This window comes from Balearica regulorum, chromosome 1, assembly GCF_011004875.1.
Source record: "Balearica regulorum gibbericeps isolate bBalReg1 chromosome 1, bBalReg1.pri, whole genome shotgun sequence".
In the NCBI taxonomy this organism is placed as follows: domain Eukaryota; kingdom Metazoa; phylum Chordata; class Aves; order Gruiformes; family Gruidae; genus Balearica; species Balearica regulorum.
Genome location: NC_046184.1, coordinates 189,717,044 through 189,732,095, shown reverse-complemented (window position 1 = coordinate 189,732,095; position 15,052 = coordinate 189,717,044). Strand labels below are relative to the sequence as shown.

Genomic DNA, 15,052 nt, shown 5'->3' with positions numbered 1-15,052 from the left:
CTGCGAACAATTTGTACTGTTCGCTTACGTTCAGCTGTGTGTTCCCTGTGGCAGTCGCTTAGTGTTTTTTCTAGCTGAGACTCTCCGGCCAAAGCCCCATCTGTGCGCTGGGGCAGGCTGACAGCAGAGATCTCTCCCACTGAAATTCAAGCAAAAACTATCCTGTGCCACTCTGTCTGTGTGACTTCTGCCCTCGGCCTCCGAGGTAATCCCATCCTGATTGACCACTCCATGGACCAAGGAGAGGCAATGCCTACACTCACGCAACCAAGAAGCAAAATTCCTTTTAACTTTGGGGAGTTTGGACTGAATAAGGACTGTGTGATTTTGGCTCACCAGTTCAGCAAGAAGTCCTCCAAGGAGGCATTACTACTGAGTAACTCCCCGTCTCAGGGATCAGCATCACCGATTTTGTCCTGCCTCTAGTTTCAAGCAACCTCCTTAACAAATCCTGCAGCATTTTCTGGTGAATTAAACGTGATTGTGAGGGGGGATTAAGTTGTGAGTGGAACTAAAGAAACTTCCTGTGCAGCCTGTCAGTGCTTCTTTTCAGGTGATAAGAAATGAGTGTGATGATGCCGTGGTTGCTGCTGCTTCTTCTCCTGGTCAGTTTTGGCTCACCTGCACCCAGGTTTTCGGTGCGTATCTTTCAGCTAGTGTCTGTACAACCTCTCAATGGTTTCTCATTCCCAGTCATGTAGAGATAGGTGCTTACCCACAGGAGGGATGAAGACCTGCAAAAGCAGAGCAAAAAGGTATCTGCCTGCAGCTGAAGGAAGCTCACTCTTGTTCTGATAATACAGGGTTTTCATGGCATTAGGGGCTGTGCAGCTCTCTGGGTGGCTGGACCGACATTGCCAAAAATTAAAAACAACAACAAAAGCCCTTTAAAACAAAAAATTAGCAATTTTATGGCTCCCTCAGGGACAACTGCCTTCATTTATTCATTGTGATTTAGAAAACAGGAAGGGGAAGAGGAGGTAGGCATAGTCTGAGGTGATCTGTACTCTGCTGATGAGCACGTTTCTCTTGGGCCATCCCAATGAGGTACAGAGCTGGGCAAGGAGAGTTTGGCGAGCTCAGGGCTGTCTGCAGCAGGCCCCTGTGTGCTTCCAGCCTGGAAATCCTCCTCTGTGGAGGAAAACTGACAGGCCTAGGAGAAGGAAGAGGCAGCTGGGAGGCCGTGTTTGAGCATGCTTGGCAGTCTGTTGTCATGAGCAACTGCTTGTTTTGCTTATGCCTGGAACTGGTCCTGACCTGGTATCACTCAAGCCAGCTTGCTCAGAGCAAAACCAGCTAATGATTCTTATTGCACAGGTCTGCTTGGTTGTCTTAGAAGATATTTTGCTCTGATTTTTTATGGTTTTAATGGAGTAACACCAGCCACAGACTAGATTGTTACTGAAAATGTTTATCCCAACCAGTGCAGGTCAGAGTCTGGTCTTGGTTACGGTAATGCAGCTCTGAAGTTATACCACTGTAGGCTCACTGCTTTCAGCTAATTTGCACCAAATATCAGCTCTTTTATCTTCCAGTTTTACAAGAAGATGTTTCTGGAACCTCTCTGGTTTCACCTGGCTGCAGGGCAAGAGCCAAGTTTTCCCCCTCTTAGTACCACAAGCCATTTCACAGTCTGAAAACACTCCCTTTGAGTTCATTAAGTGGGAGTCAAGTCAAATGAACTTTGTCCAAAGTAATTTTCTGTATATCTGATCATATTCTGGGATGCTCTGAGCAGTGGCAAGATCATAGTAGAAAACCCTTTTCCACTGAGTTCAACTCAACAGCCCATGCTGTGCAGAATTCATGTGTCTTAGGGAGAGACCACCATTGTATTGTCTTGATCCACAGAGGCAGTGTGACATGTTAGGGTTAAGAGGAGATAGATACTCCTTATTGCAGCCTTCCAGTACCTGGAGGGGACCTGCAAGAAAGCTGGAGAGGGACTGTTGGCAAGGGCATGGAGTGATAGGACAAGGGGTAATGGATTTAAGCTAAAAGAGGGTATATTTAGATTAGATATAAGGAAGAAATTCTTCACTATGAGGGTGCTGAGGCACTGGAAGAGGTTGCCCAGAGAAGCTGTGGATGCCCCATCCCTGGAAGTGTTCAAGGCCGGGTTGGATGAGGCTTTGGGCAACGTGGTCTAGTGGAGGGTGTCCCTGCCCCTGGCAGGGGGGTTGGAACTAGATGATCTTTGAGGTCCCTTCCAACCCAAACCATTCTACAATTCTATGATACTACTTCTCTCTCTGCCTCTCTGTTCTTACCACTGCCTGAAGCGTGGGGTTTTTTTTGTTTTATTTTCTCCGTAGGAAAAGGATATCTGCCTCCTAGACAACAATAAATTAAGACAAAGGTTAAAACTGCTTCAAGACTTGCTTTACTTATATGAGCTGCAACTGAAGGACATCCTGGAGAACAATTACCATAGAACAAAAAGTGGGCTTTTCTCAGGCAACAGGAGCATGCAGCATGAGATGCTTTTACCCACAACCAGTGGAAATTTGATAGTCTATGACCAAGGTACAGTTTGCAGTAGTGTGTGTGGAAATTTCAGCTTGCCACAATGTTTATTTCTCCCTGCAGTGACCCATGTGTCATATTTTATTTCTGCTAAAAGTTTTAGAATTTTTAATGTGGATTGTGATTTAAAATACAGTCAGATACATGGGAAGGAGAAGGGCAGACTGGCCCTGGTACCAGGGGACATCGCTGGGGCCAAAAAGTCAGCTACTGCCCAGGTACAATGCAGAAACGTGCAGCTGGGCTTCTCACCTGGGACGCTGGTGCAGAGAGGAACAGGAACCTCTCAGATGTTTTCAGTCAGACCTCCTTTAGATGTCTGCTTTACGAAGAGATGGGTCTGACTCTTGAAGAGCCCATTTCCCCTGTGTGACTTACGGGATCCCAGAGTGCCTGGCTCAGCTGCGAGCACTGAAACCTGTTTGGGGGAGCCCAGCCTCCCTGGTCCTCGGCTCCTCCATCACTTCTGCGGCGCGCTAGCAGGCATGCATACTCTGTTCCTCGGTGTCACTTTGAGAATATGGCCATAACTGGAATTGTGGCCTGTGACCACGACTTTATCCTTCATGGGCATTACATTGAAAGTGTGCAGCCCTGCAGTCCTGAAAGGCACTCTCTTGATGCAGCCCTGGTAGAGCTGGTCACAGGACCTTAGCCTCTTATTTTAGAAATTTTGGGCCCAAATCCAATCTGAAGTACAGCTGAGGATACCTTCCACATGGAATTAGCTTCCCTGCAAATGATCTTGCTGACAGAGCCAGGCCTGGTCCTGCGTCACTCCCATGCTATAGCCCCAGCCTGAGCTGCAGCCATCCCATACTTCACCAAAGATTTGGGAATGACTCCCTCAGAGGGCATGGCTGAGAAGGCTCTCAAGCCTTCATGCTCTTCGTCAGGCCCAGCAGTTTGCAAACCATCACTGCTACCACCTTGCTGAACCATTCGCTTTGGCTTTGCAGGGCTTGCAGAGCTATTACTCAGGCTGGCCAAGTGTTCTTGTCCCACACAGCCTCTCGGTGATGTCTTCTCTTGGCTGCACATACCCCTTTGCTTTCTCCCCACCCCGTTTAACAAAGCGGTACTGTTCTGCCTAGATTGCTCCGCATTGTTTAATCGGAAGAAGACCAAAAATGGCTACTACCGGATCAGGCCCCGAGCAGACCGAGAGCCTTTCCTGGCATACTGTGACATGTCTGATGGTGGGGGCTGGACTGTCATTCAGCGGCGGAGTAACGGCAAGGAGAATTTCAACAGGTAGGTGCGCCGTGGTTGCATCATCATGGCTTGCAGTTAGGCCTCCAGCTCCCTCGCTCCATCCTGCTGCCTGGCAAAACCCAACATTTGAGAAGCAGAATATGCAAAACTATGCTTTAATGATAACTGTGCATTAGGACAATGTGGGAGTATATATTGGTAGCGGGAGGCCATTTTCAAATGGACCTATAATGCCTTTTCCATGGTTTCTCTGCATTTGAGTATGTGTGTCTGTGTATACATACTTGTTTTATCATTACTGAAGACTGCTGAAGGCTCCAAACTGGCAGGCATCTGCTGCCAGCACACAGACTGAGACCCATTGAACATTTATTTCCTTATTCAGATAATTCAAAAAGATGCCAAACCATTGGTCCAGATTGCTCTTCCTCTATGCAAAAATCCCAGAGAGGTGACTTTCACCTGGAAATCTCCAGGAGGATAGATGCCCTGGTAGCACAGTAAAGAAGCAACATTCCCGTGCAGATTAATTCACTACCACAGCACACACAATTTCAGGGCATGTATGGTGTCTCTCACAGTGAGCACAGTCCATTCCCAAGCTACCTCAACTGGGTCTAACCTGGCTTGCCCAGAGAGTGGTAGCTGTCTAGCTGTGGTAGTTCAGCGCTCAGCACAGGTGAATGAAAAACATCCTCAGGAGGAGCACTGACTAGTATGTAGGTCAGGCTGAATTCATATCCCTAATAACAACATGAGAAAGGGAATAAACACAAGGTTAGTAAAACTGGAGATGTTGATATACAGGAAGTATATGTGAATATCAAAGATAATACATGAACAACAGAGGTTTTAAGAGAAACAAATTATGAGAACAAAGTAACAGCAGGAGATCTCTGATGAAATGCTAATGAAAAATAAGTATTTATCTTTGAAGAACAAGTTGCCACATCCAAACAGTGATCCTGCAAAAAAAGCAGAGGTGAGAGCAGTCAATGAATCAAAAATAGATTTAAGTGTAGCAGGAGCAGAAATCAGACCCAGATATTTTCCTTTTAGCTTCATCTGGAAGCTTCTGTTTGCAGCTTCTATTCAGTTTCTGATTCTTCACCATACCACATCATACATCCAAGCGTATCTTAGACTGCAACATTAATTTCCAGGCAGGAGTGTATTTTAATTATGACTTGCTGAAGAACAGTATCAGATGCTTTGCTGAAGACCAATATGACAACTGCTGCTTTCCCTTTCCATCTATCTGACAACCTCATTCTGCGAGCACTACATCTGGCAGTTTGAAGGTTTGATCCCAATATATGTGTGCGCACAGGTTTAGCAGGCGAAGAAACTGTGAGTTGTATTTATTTCTAAGGCAGAGTGACAAATCTCAGCTCAGCTTGCCATGAATCAGATACTTTTAGAAAACAATGTCTAGAGATACAGTTGAAGTTTTACTGGTTACCACAGCTAAGTCTCACAAACTAATTCCTTCAAGTGCTGAAATTGATATTTGTATCTTGCTGCAGGAAATGGGATGATTACAAACTGGGATTTGGGAAATTCCAGGGCAGGAATGATGAATACTGGCTGGGCAATGACCACATCTATGACCTGCTCGCTAGAGGTACAAGTATTTTCCCTCCACAAATTTCTTTCCAATTCACATGAAATAGTTCATTTAACAGGAGACTGCTTTGTGTTTAGGAGAGAACTCATTAAAGATTGATCTGATGGACTGGCATGGGGAAAGACGTTATGCAGTCTATGAAAATTTCCGGCTTGCAAATGAGCAGGTAAGAAATGGAGAGAGTGGCAATTTGCTTTTTTATCTGTGAAGGTGGGACATCTGCATGTGCAGCATCAGACTTCAGTATCAGGGTTGTAATTACAGCTCTGCAAAACTTACCTTCTCTGGTTCCTGGGATTCCTGGTTTGGCTGACTGACAAACAGCCCTGGGAGCAGGGACATAAGCCTGAGACTTCTTCCTCACAACCAGCAAATGTCAAAGTCACCAGGTGACAGCATCACACATGCTCTCTTGCTAACTCTGCTCCTGCATGGAGGGCAGTTCTCTGCCGCAGGGCACTGGGGTTCCCATGTGCGTTCACCTCCAGCCTTATGGTTAAAAGAGTCTTCCATGAGGGAGGAGATAGGGTTTGAACCTCTGCAAGGAAACTGAATCCTGTTCTCCTGCTTCCTAGGAGAATGCTTCAGGCTGTCACATAAAGGGCAACCATCAGAACAACCCCCCTCTACTGTTTTAAGCATTGAACTCTAATCAAAGCTTTGAAAGAGCAGTTGTAAATTTCTGTCTTGAAGAGAGGTACCTGTAGCACTACACTTAGTAATGAAAGCCCAAAGGCAGTAAATCCCTGTGTTTTCATGTTTGTGTTCTAGCTTAGGCAGCGTCCTGCTCAACGCAGGCACTGTTCTTTGCAGGCTTACCTTTCTGAACACCACGTGTAAGAAGCCCGAATACCCAAGGACATGAGTTCCATTGCATGGACCAGTCCTAGTTCCATCACTGCTCCAGAAATGTACACATTATGTTCAGTTAGCAATTAGAGTTTTCTTATGAAAACCTTGAACAATTTCATTTGAATACCTTACTGCTATTTTTCATAAACAAAAGTGGAATATGATGACAGGAAAAATCCCACACCACAAAAGTAATCATCCATCTCACATCAAATGTCTCCTAGATCTGTTAGCTGTGCACAGTGGAACTATTCTTCCAAGTATTCCTACCAGGACAGGACCATTTAGCTAGAAATCAGATGGCTTCTAGTTCTTGGAGGAGCAACATTCCTAAGGAGTTATTCTAGCTGAACAACTGAGTTTATGAAGGCAACTACTTGGCACAGTTTCCTGCTAAGTTGTTCTTGATGAGCTAGGAAGAGCCTTCCAGCTTGTTGTATAGTGTATCAAATGGTTCTTGAAAGACAATAAGGCCTGAAGCCCTTTGTAGCAGCAGTAGTAACTGGCAATCCCTTTTGAAAGTTTAAATCCTGTATTGATCTACACTGGGATCATTAAAGCATGGAGCCAAAAGTCACCCTCGATTTCAACAGTCCTGCCTTTGACAGTGGATACAATGGCCAGAACAAATTTCATCTCAAAACTGGAAGGGCAGAAAGAGCTGATATTAAAGACATGTTTCACATATTCTTGCAGGACAATTACAGGTTATGGTTTGGCACCTATTCTGGTAACGCTGGCGACGCTCTGTCTGGTGGCAGCAATTTTGAAGATCAGTGGTCAGCCTCTCACAGAGGAATGCAGTTCACCACATCTGACAAGGATCACGATCGATTCCTGGCAGGCAACTGTGCATTAGAGAACAAGGGCGGTTGGTGGTTTAACAGGTACGGAAAACAGTTGATTCCTCTTGGATGCATAGGGTGTGGGTGGCTGTACAGCCGAGAGGACTTACCTGCTTTACAGCAGCTGGAGATTGCTGTGTGCGTTTGCCACCTCGCAAGATATTCACACCCACAAATCCTCAAAGGAAAGCAATCTGCTTCTTTCATTATGAAGCAAAGCAGGTAAGTTGGATTCATTTGAAGAAACAGGGCCACAGGTAAGTTGCCCTCATCACATACAAATTGAAATCGGTGGAGCTACAGAAACGTGCATCGATAATGGGATTTACCTTGATTAAAAGACATCTGCATTTTAGGTGTCAATACGTAGCTGCCTAAACTTGAGCTAGAGCCTACCAAATGGCACTACACCCCTCCATTCAGGCAACTGAATCAGGTCCCTAGTTAATACACTTGAAGGAGCCAACAAGTTGAATTATCTGACCAGCGTAGGTGTCTCCTTTATGATGACCCACTTACTTCTCTGGGTTCCACTAAATGCATTAACTGGATCTCCATAGGCTATTATAGGACTTCAGATAACCAGTTCAGCACAGACAAATATATCTAGGTGTCTGAACCTGTCAATGAATCCCATCCTGGTACTTCTAAATGTATGTTGTGTGAAAATTGTACTTTGCTGTAATGATGCAGTGTCTTCCCACGCTAAACTGAATCTCCTTTTTTCCCCTCTCCTACATCGTTACAAGGTGCCATGCCGTAAACCTCAATGGACGATACTACAGAACAGGGAGGTACAATGGATCCCACGACAATGGCATGGTTTGGTCTACGTGGCATGGGACGTGGTACTCGCTAAAATACTCGGCCATGAAAATCAGGGCTCCGTTCTTTGTTGATGGTGAGAGTGGAGATGGTGAGAACAGCCAGGGCAGATGAAACCTGCTGCTTTGGAAAGAAAAAAAAGGTACAGGCTGAAAAGAATCATGTAAATTAACAGCCAGCCCTCTGCTGCTGCCAGTTGCCAAACCTGCACTGTGATAACTGGAGTTGCACCTGTTTCTGCTAGCTGAAGCTAACGCCGCAAGTTGTTTGAGCACAGCCAGCCAACAATTTAATGGAAAACATATGGATCTCTGTCATGGAATAACCACAGTTTCCTTTTTCAGCAATTTTCAGGACTTCATTGGAGAGTGTTTATGAAAAGCTCTCTGGACTTTGAATGGAACCATAGAATATCCTGAGTTGGAAGGGACCCATAAGGATCATGAGTCCAACTCCTGGCTCCACACAGGACCAGCTGGATCAGGGCATGTGACTGAGAGCGTTGTCCAGACGCTTCTTGAACTCAGTCAAACTCAGTGCTGTGACCACTTCCCTGGGGAGCCTGTTCCAGTGCCCGACCACCCTCTCGGTGAAGAACCTTTTCCTGATATCCAACCTAAACCTCCCCTGTCGCAGCTTCATGACCTTTCCTTGGGTTCTATCACTGGTCACCAGAGGGAGGAGATCAGCGCCTGCCCCTTCGCTCCCCATCGCAAGGAAGCTGTAGGCCACAATGAGGTCTCCCCTCAGTCTCCTCTTGTCTAGGCTGAACAAACCAAGGGACTTCAGCCTCTCCTCGTAAGTCGTCCCCTCTAGACCCTTCACCGTCTTTGTTGCCCTCCTTTGGACACTCTCCAATAGTTTTATGTCCTTTTTGTACTGTGGCGCCCAAAACTGCATGCAGTACTTGAGGTGAGGCCACACCAGCGTAGTGTAGAGTGGGACAATCCCTTCCCTAGACTGGCTAGCAATGCCATGCTCAATGCACCCCAGGATACCGCTGGCCTTCCTGGCAGCCTGGGCGCACTGTTGACTCGTGTTCAACTTGCTGTCGACCAAAACCCCCAACTCCCTTTCAGCATGGCTGGTCTGCAGCGTCTCATCGCCCAGTCTGTATGTACAGCCAGGGTTGCCCCTTCCCAGGTGCAGAATCCGGCACTTGCCCTTGTTAAACCTCATGCGGTTGGTGATTGCCCAGTTCGCCAATCTGTCCAGATCTCTCTGCAAGGCCTCTCCACCCTCAACGGAATCAACAGCTCCTCCCAATTTGGTGTCATCTGCAAACTTGCTCATGACAATGATCAAGCATGTTCTTTTATCTATCTGTACTCTTCACAGGCTAAATTTTTCTCATCTTGATTTTAAACATCAGTGGTTCAGGTAGGAGAACATAAGAACAGAAACAACAAGGTGATGGGGAATTGGACTTCATCTGGTGTGCCTTTGTTAGTGCTTTGTTCTGGATCAGGAGAATGTTTTTAAGCCACTCTCCCTCTGGTCCCCTATTGCCACGCTTCAGTTGCAGAGTGCTCCTGAGTGTGTGAAACCAAACCAGTGGATGGACGTGCTCCAACTGCTAATGTGCATCCAGACCAAGGCGGCTCAAAGTAAACCCCCTCAACATGGACAGCACGGACACTGGGTTTCATTGCCAACAGCTTCCTGCTGCAGATCCACTTCTATAGCACATTGCAACACATTAACGCAGACAACACTGCCCACCAGACTTAAGCCCCAGATTAAAAATAGGCAGATTTTACTAAATTTAAGATGAGCACAGATATTCTTAGGAGTTCATAAAATGCAGTCATGATTCATTTGTACAGTCTTGTGTAATCTACCAGATGACTTTAGGTGAGGGAAGGGCAATCAGAAAGTGGAAAGTGATTGAACCATGAGGCACACTGCTTTCATTGTCTCACTGGAGTGAAACGAGAGCAACACAAATGACTGAAAGAAATGGAATACTGAAAATTTATTTTCCACAAGTTGTTAAAAATGAACAGTAATATGAGCTTGATGCAAATCACTTAACTACCATGTTGTAGAATGAGACTATTTTATTTCTGAATTACAGTAATTTTTAAAAATGGTAGTTCTTTTCCATTTATTTGCTTTTAGATCCATACATATTGTAATTTGCTTTATGTATCCATAAAGAGTGAAATAAAACCATCTGAGTAGGACTTAATGCTTTGTGTCTGGTTTTCAACAGTAGGAACTTGAACAGAAATATGGATGAAAATCTTGAGAAAGCTCATAATACGAGAATTTAATTATTTTGGTGTTGGCTCTGGTGCTTTTGCACCTGCAGTCCTGGGTAGTTTAGAGGGTCTGCAAGGTAAGTTTAATTTCCATGGCTCAAGCCGTCCTGAAGACAATGCAGAGACACGCAAACATTCAGTGTAAAAAAAATTTGGTTTAGTTCCTTTGCTTTGTCAAGAGGTAAACCCTGTTCTCACTTCTTCCTGGACATCCCAGTGAGCACAGACGTGAACACCGGAGCGCAGCGGGCCAGCACTCCAGGAAGCCGTGCTCCTAAAGCCTGTGCCCTGGCAAAACTGCGCCGCTGCCCTCTTCCCAAGCGTGGGCAGGTACCCATGCGGAACAAACCTTGCACCTACATCTCCGAAATGAGGTTGCCCTTGTGAAGAAAGCTGCAGGTGTGAACAACCAGCACTTACTATTTCCTTTCTGATCACTGCTGCTGTATTTTACAATGGTAAAATCTTAGTGCGAGGTTTTAACGGCATGTCGGGAACGTGAGGAATTGCTGTGCACGTTAGAACTATGTGGCCACTGATGCAGTGCTGAGGGCAGCAAGGACAATTTTTGTCTAGACAGAAGACACAGAGAAATGTGAGTGAAATAAGGTCTTGTTAATGCCTTCTGGCAGATGATGCTCAACCCCGTTCTTCAGTAGAGGGCTAGGGAAGCAGGGTAAAGATTACAGACTGGTGATGCTCAATGCTGCATGCTGGAAATCAACTACAGCACCAAATGGGCAACACCAGTGGTTTGACAGTTCATTGAGCAGCCCATAACCTATCTGAAAATGGAGCATCAAGTGGGCGATAGTCAGACAAGTGCTACCCAGTCCAGTTCCCCAGTGAGCGATGTAAAAGTCCAGAGTACAGCGCCTGTTTTGCCCTGTGTCCATATGGAGAGGCAGGCATTATAGTTGGACTGCCTTCAGCCAGCATCAAGATGTTATGGTGCCTTTTCGTCTGAGAGAGACAAAGGGGCCAAGATCTGACAAGCTGGGAGGGAAGGGATCTGTCTTGCTGTCCTAGATGCAAGATGTACCTAAGTGCATCTAATGCATTACAGTAGCTGTTCTGAACGCAGCCCAACATTGAGGCAAGGTTGCAGGCAGTAGCATCTGGCTTAGAGCAAGGCTCCCCCTCCTCTGCCCTCCTGCAGCACAGAGAACCCCCTCGGAGATGCAGGGGTCACAGGGCTTTGTGCAGGACCCTCAACTCCCACAGCAAACCCCAGGAAGTGTTTCAGAACCCTCTTTATCTTAAAAACCAGGGTAAAATGCCACTAGCCGAGTACTTATTTGATCTAAGGGCTACCGCCAAGCTTGAATCACTCCCGCAGAAGGTTAGGGGAATGCTGGCTGAATGCTGCTGTGCTCTACATTTGATCTCCCGTTTCTCCAGGGTCTCCCATGCTGCGAGGCTCACCAAAGCTGTACATAGATACTGTGGCACTGCAGCTCCAACGCTGACAAATCACTGCTCCAGGGCAAACGTGCTTCACACGGCGGAGTTTACCTTAATGCAGGGGTGGTAAGTAACCTAAGCAGCCATTGCTTCAGAGGTCTGATTTACAGACTCATTACATTTGATTAGCTTTGGATCACTGCTCAAGTGTGGACATGTTCTCAAATGCTTTAAACAGCATTTCAAGCTGACAGTTTATGGGAACATGTAGCTGGTACGAACACCGCGCTGGGCCAAAGGGCTGAACATTGACAATGCAGCACGCTGGTGCAGGTCTGGGGAAAGAGGGAGCTCACATCACCCTGCGAGTCACAGCCGGCGCTCCAGCAGCCGCTGCGAAACGTTACCCATCAAAAAGGCCGTTCAAACGGTGGGGTTTGACTCTGGCGGCCAAATGCTGAGAGTCTTGCTGCTCCTAGGCTGTCACAGCAAGCCCTCCCGCCATGCGCCCATCAAGTTACCTGTGCACGCTTTGGACACTTCAGTGGGGTGCCACTGGTAACTGCCTAACACACAGCAATGCTGCTCTCCCTTTAAAATTGTTGTTGGTTTGGAGAAAAAAAAAAAAGCGTGGGATTGGGAAATCTCTTTCCACTCAGAAAGCCAGTTTTGAGAAAGACAGCCGCCTCCTGCCAGAGAACTGAGCACATCCTTATTTTTCCTTCACACCCAGATGGCAGGTTAAAGGGCCCACAGGGTTGGACTCCTTATGGGAGAGCTGTTTTAAGGCTGACAGTCCTCTGCCTGAACCTACCTTCTCTCACTCCATCCTCCATGGGCAGCATTTCCTCTTTTCTTGTCGCTGCCCAACAGCACTCCCCTGGTCTCTGCAAACTCCCTGAAGGGATGGTTATCCTAACAAATGGCAAGCGAAGTCTCTGAGTCATTCTCGCTGGCCAGAGCTCTGTCTCTGTTGTTAACTGGGGTTTCAACCCAGCCCTGAATACTTGCAGCAGGGTGTAATGGCCAGGTTGTGATCTCTGGTTTTAAAGCATGGCAAAACCCACAACGTAACTTTTGTACTTCGCCATAAATTCTCCAGGAATCACCAGATGTTGTCAAGCCATTTTACTTTTTCTTTTTGTCTGCAAAACAGGTATTCATCAAATAAATGTGTTGTTCGCTGGTTTGGTTCATAATTTATTTTGAACTTGCTGTAGTAGCATTATTGCCAATTACACACACACACAAAAGTTTAATAAAGGCAAAGATGATTATAGAAAAGATGGGTGATTCAATAGTTCTCTCACTGCCTTTTACAGGTACTTTGCTCTCCAGTAACACTTCTGAGGGCTAAAATTGGATCATCAATTTTCTTTGCCCTCCCAGTAGCAGGACCTTTTCTACTCATTTTGTAAATGCAAATATTTGTAAGTTACTCTGTTTTCTTGGTATAAATATTGGCACAAAGAAAATATCAAAGTCTGGAATGATGAAAAATGCCCCCTCAATTTTAGATTCACTCCAAGTATTCAGCATCAGTTGTTTGCACTTTCGTGCAACCAGCTAAAAGAAACACATATGACTTCTTTGAGCAATTACGATGATTTAACACAGGTCAGTAACAACTACCAAAAAACCGATAAAAACTGCTCACAACTTGAGGTTTGTGTTTTCTAAATGGGAAATGATTGACTAATTAGGACAGATGATTGAGGACAGTGGACAATGGATGCTTTAGGACACCATAATCTACTAGTACACGGTCCACAAGGTGAGAAAGACTAGATCAGCGGCATTCATTATGTACGATGCATGAAACGTGACTCTTTATGCAATAAAATCTACTGACTACTCCTGCATCACGCCTTCACTAACACATGCTTTCCCAGGGTATTTTGTGTGTATTTTACACACATACATACCAAAATTAATTATATGGAAGCACTTTCCAGTAATCAGAAAGGAATGTGTTCCCACAAGTCAGACTTGGGCCATTATTCCCTCCTGCTCCGTGCGGAGGGGAACGTGATTCCTGCTTCTCCTTCCACCAGAAGCCAACAGATCCTGCGGATCCTCTCCCGTGCACGCCCCTCCTGCAGGGCTGCAATGAGTCACTCAGATCACCAGCTTCTCAATGCTTAAAGTACTTGTTTCATCCTCTTCATTTGAGCCAAAATACCCAGGGAGGTCGATCATCTGCTGCTCTGCCTCCGTTAAGCCAAAAGTAGTATTATCATAAAAGGCAAACTCCGGGTCCAAGGGGAAGCTCTGGCACTTGTCCTTTCGGTACTGCGCAGGGCTTACACTTAGACCTCTTTGGGAATTATCTTTGCCAGCCGAGCCCGTTTCCTTCCGCCATGCACCTCTGGGGTTAGGTGAAGGGCCCCTCTTATTTCGGTTGGGCTCAGGTTTATCAGCTGCCTTCTCCTGACCAGCAGGCTGACGGTCAGTGATCGGGTCCAGCTTCTTCACCGGAGGACCTGCCCTGTGGTGGCCCTTGGCACCATGGCCCTGTGGTTCACACCCCAGCACAGCGCTGTGGGGCTGGTCCAGCTTTTCACAAGTTGGATTAGCGTTTCTCGATTTTGGCCGTGTCCTGTCCTCCAAACCCTGGTCCCATGGTCTGGTCTTGGAGTTGTAGAGAGGAGTCTGTCGGGGGGTGAGGGTGGACATGCTTCTCTCTCTGAAAGGCCTGGCCTTTTTAGTTTCATGGAAACTGGCTGTTCTTCTAAAGTGTGGGTTTCTGTGACAGCCCCTCTCGGGCAAGTCTCCTCTGTTATCCTGGTGCTTGAAATGAGGTCTTCTTACCAAGGTTTGGGTAGGGCTCATTGCTGGATTGGCCTGTGAGAATGGAAAATCCAGCCTAGGGTGAGAGCTTTCCCCTGGGAATCTGGGCTGGCTGGCTGGCTGGTCCAGAAACGGAGATTTGATCCTAAATTTGTTGGCCACTGCCTCCTCTTGGTTTTCCCCACTCAGGGGAAGCATTGTGGTGGCACCAACAACTGTGTCCGTGAGGGGATTCTGAGAGACGTGGTACACCTTGGTGGTCTCAGTCAGGCCTTTCTTCTTCATCTCTTTCAGCTGCTGCTGTGCGAGGCGGTAGCTGAAAATCGGAGGGATTATTTTTTGGGCATTTGGCTGAAAGTTCTCACTTCCAGAGGCCTCATCTTCTTGGGCAAACTGGAGGCTCCGCCTGTAGGTCAGAGGAATGTTAACAGGGGCATCCCCTACTTCAGCGAAGCTGTCCCGCTGCTTGTTGCCTTGGCAAATGTTCTCTTCATCGGAGTTTTTACGGAAGCCAGGGGAATGGACAGAGTTTCGGTGGACGGCAGTGCTGCACTTCTGAGCTCTGCAGAGCTTCCTCCAGAGAGTGATGAGAACGGTGGCAAAGATGATGAACAGGCATAAGGAGATACCTGTGATGGTAACTATGTTATTTGCTTTCTGGTCCTCTCCTGGCTGGACAGAAGGTGGGGTGGAAGGCTTGATAG

General features: G+C 46.5%; 2 protein-coding genes across 7 annotated transcripts in view; one reads left to right on the top strand and one right to left on the bottom strand.

The window, feature by feature from the left end:
- LOC104635807 (fibrinogen-like protein 1) overlaps window positions 1-10,076 on the top strand; it is a 23,475-nt gene extending 13,399 nt beyond the window's left edge. For 4 of the 6 annotated variants that reach the window (XM_075741925.1, XM_075741928.1, XM_075741926.1 and 1 more), the window contains 7 exons: window positions 554-638; window positions 2,316-2,526; window positions 3,621-3,780; window positions 5,268-5,365; window positions 5,446-5,534; window positions 6,917-7,107; window positions 7,815-10,076. In XM_075741925.1, coding sequence (XP_075598040.1) covers window positions 564-638; window positions 2,316-2,526; window positions 3,621-3,780; window positions 5,268-5,365; window positions 5,446-5,534; window positions 6,917-7,107; window positions 7,815-8,004 — 1,014 coding nt within the window. In that variant the 5' untranslated portion in view covers window positions 554-563 and the 3' untranslated portion in view covers window positions 8,005-10,076. Of the gene's footprint in view, window positions 1-553; window positions 639-2,315; window positions 2,527-3,620; window positions 3,781-5,267; window positions 5,366-5,445; window positions 5,551-6,780; window positions 7,108-7,186 lie in introns of all 6 variants that reach the window. The other 2 variants (XM_075741929.1, XM_075741930.1) reach the window with 2 other exon arrangements.
- The window catches only part of THSD1 (thrombospondin type 1 domain containing 1), a 31,052-nt gene continuing 25,850 nt past the window's right edge, over window positions 9,851-15,052 (bottom strand). Inside the window, exon 5 of the mRNA XM_075741916.1 lies at window positions 9,851-15,052. Coding sequence (XP_075598031.1) covers window positions 13,677-15,052 — 1,376 coding nt within the window. The 3' untranslated portion in view covers window positions 9,851-13,676.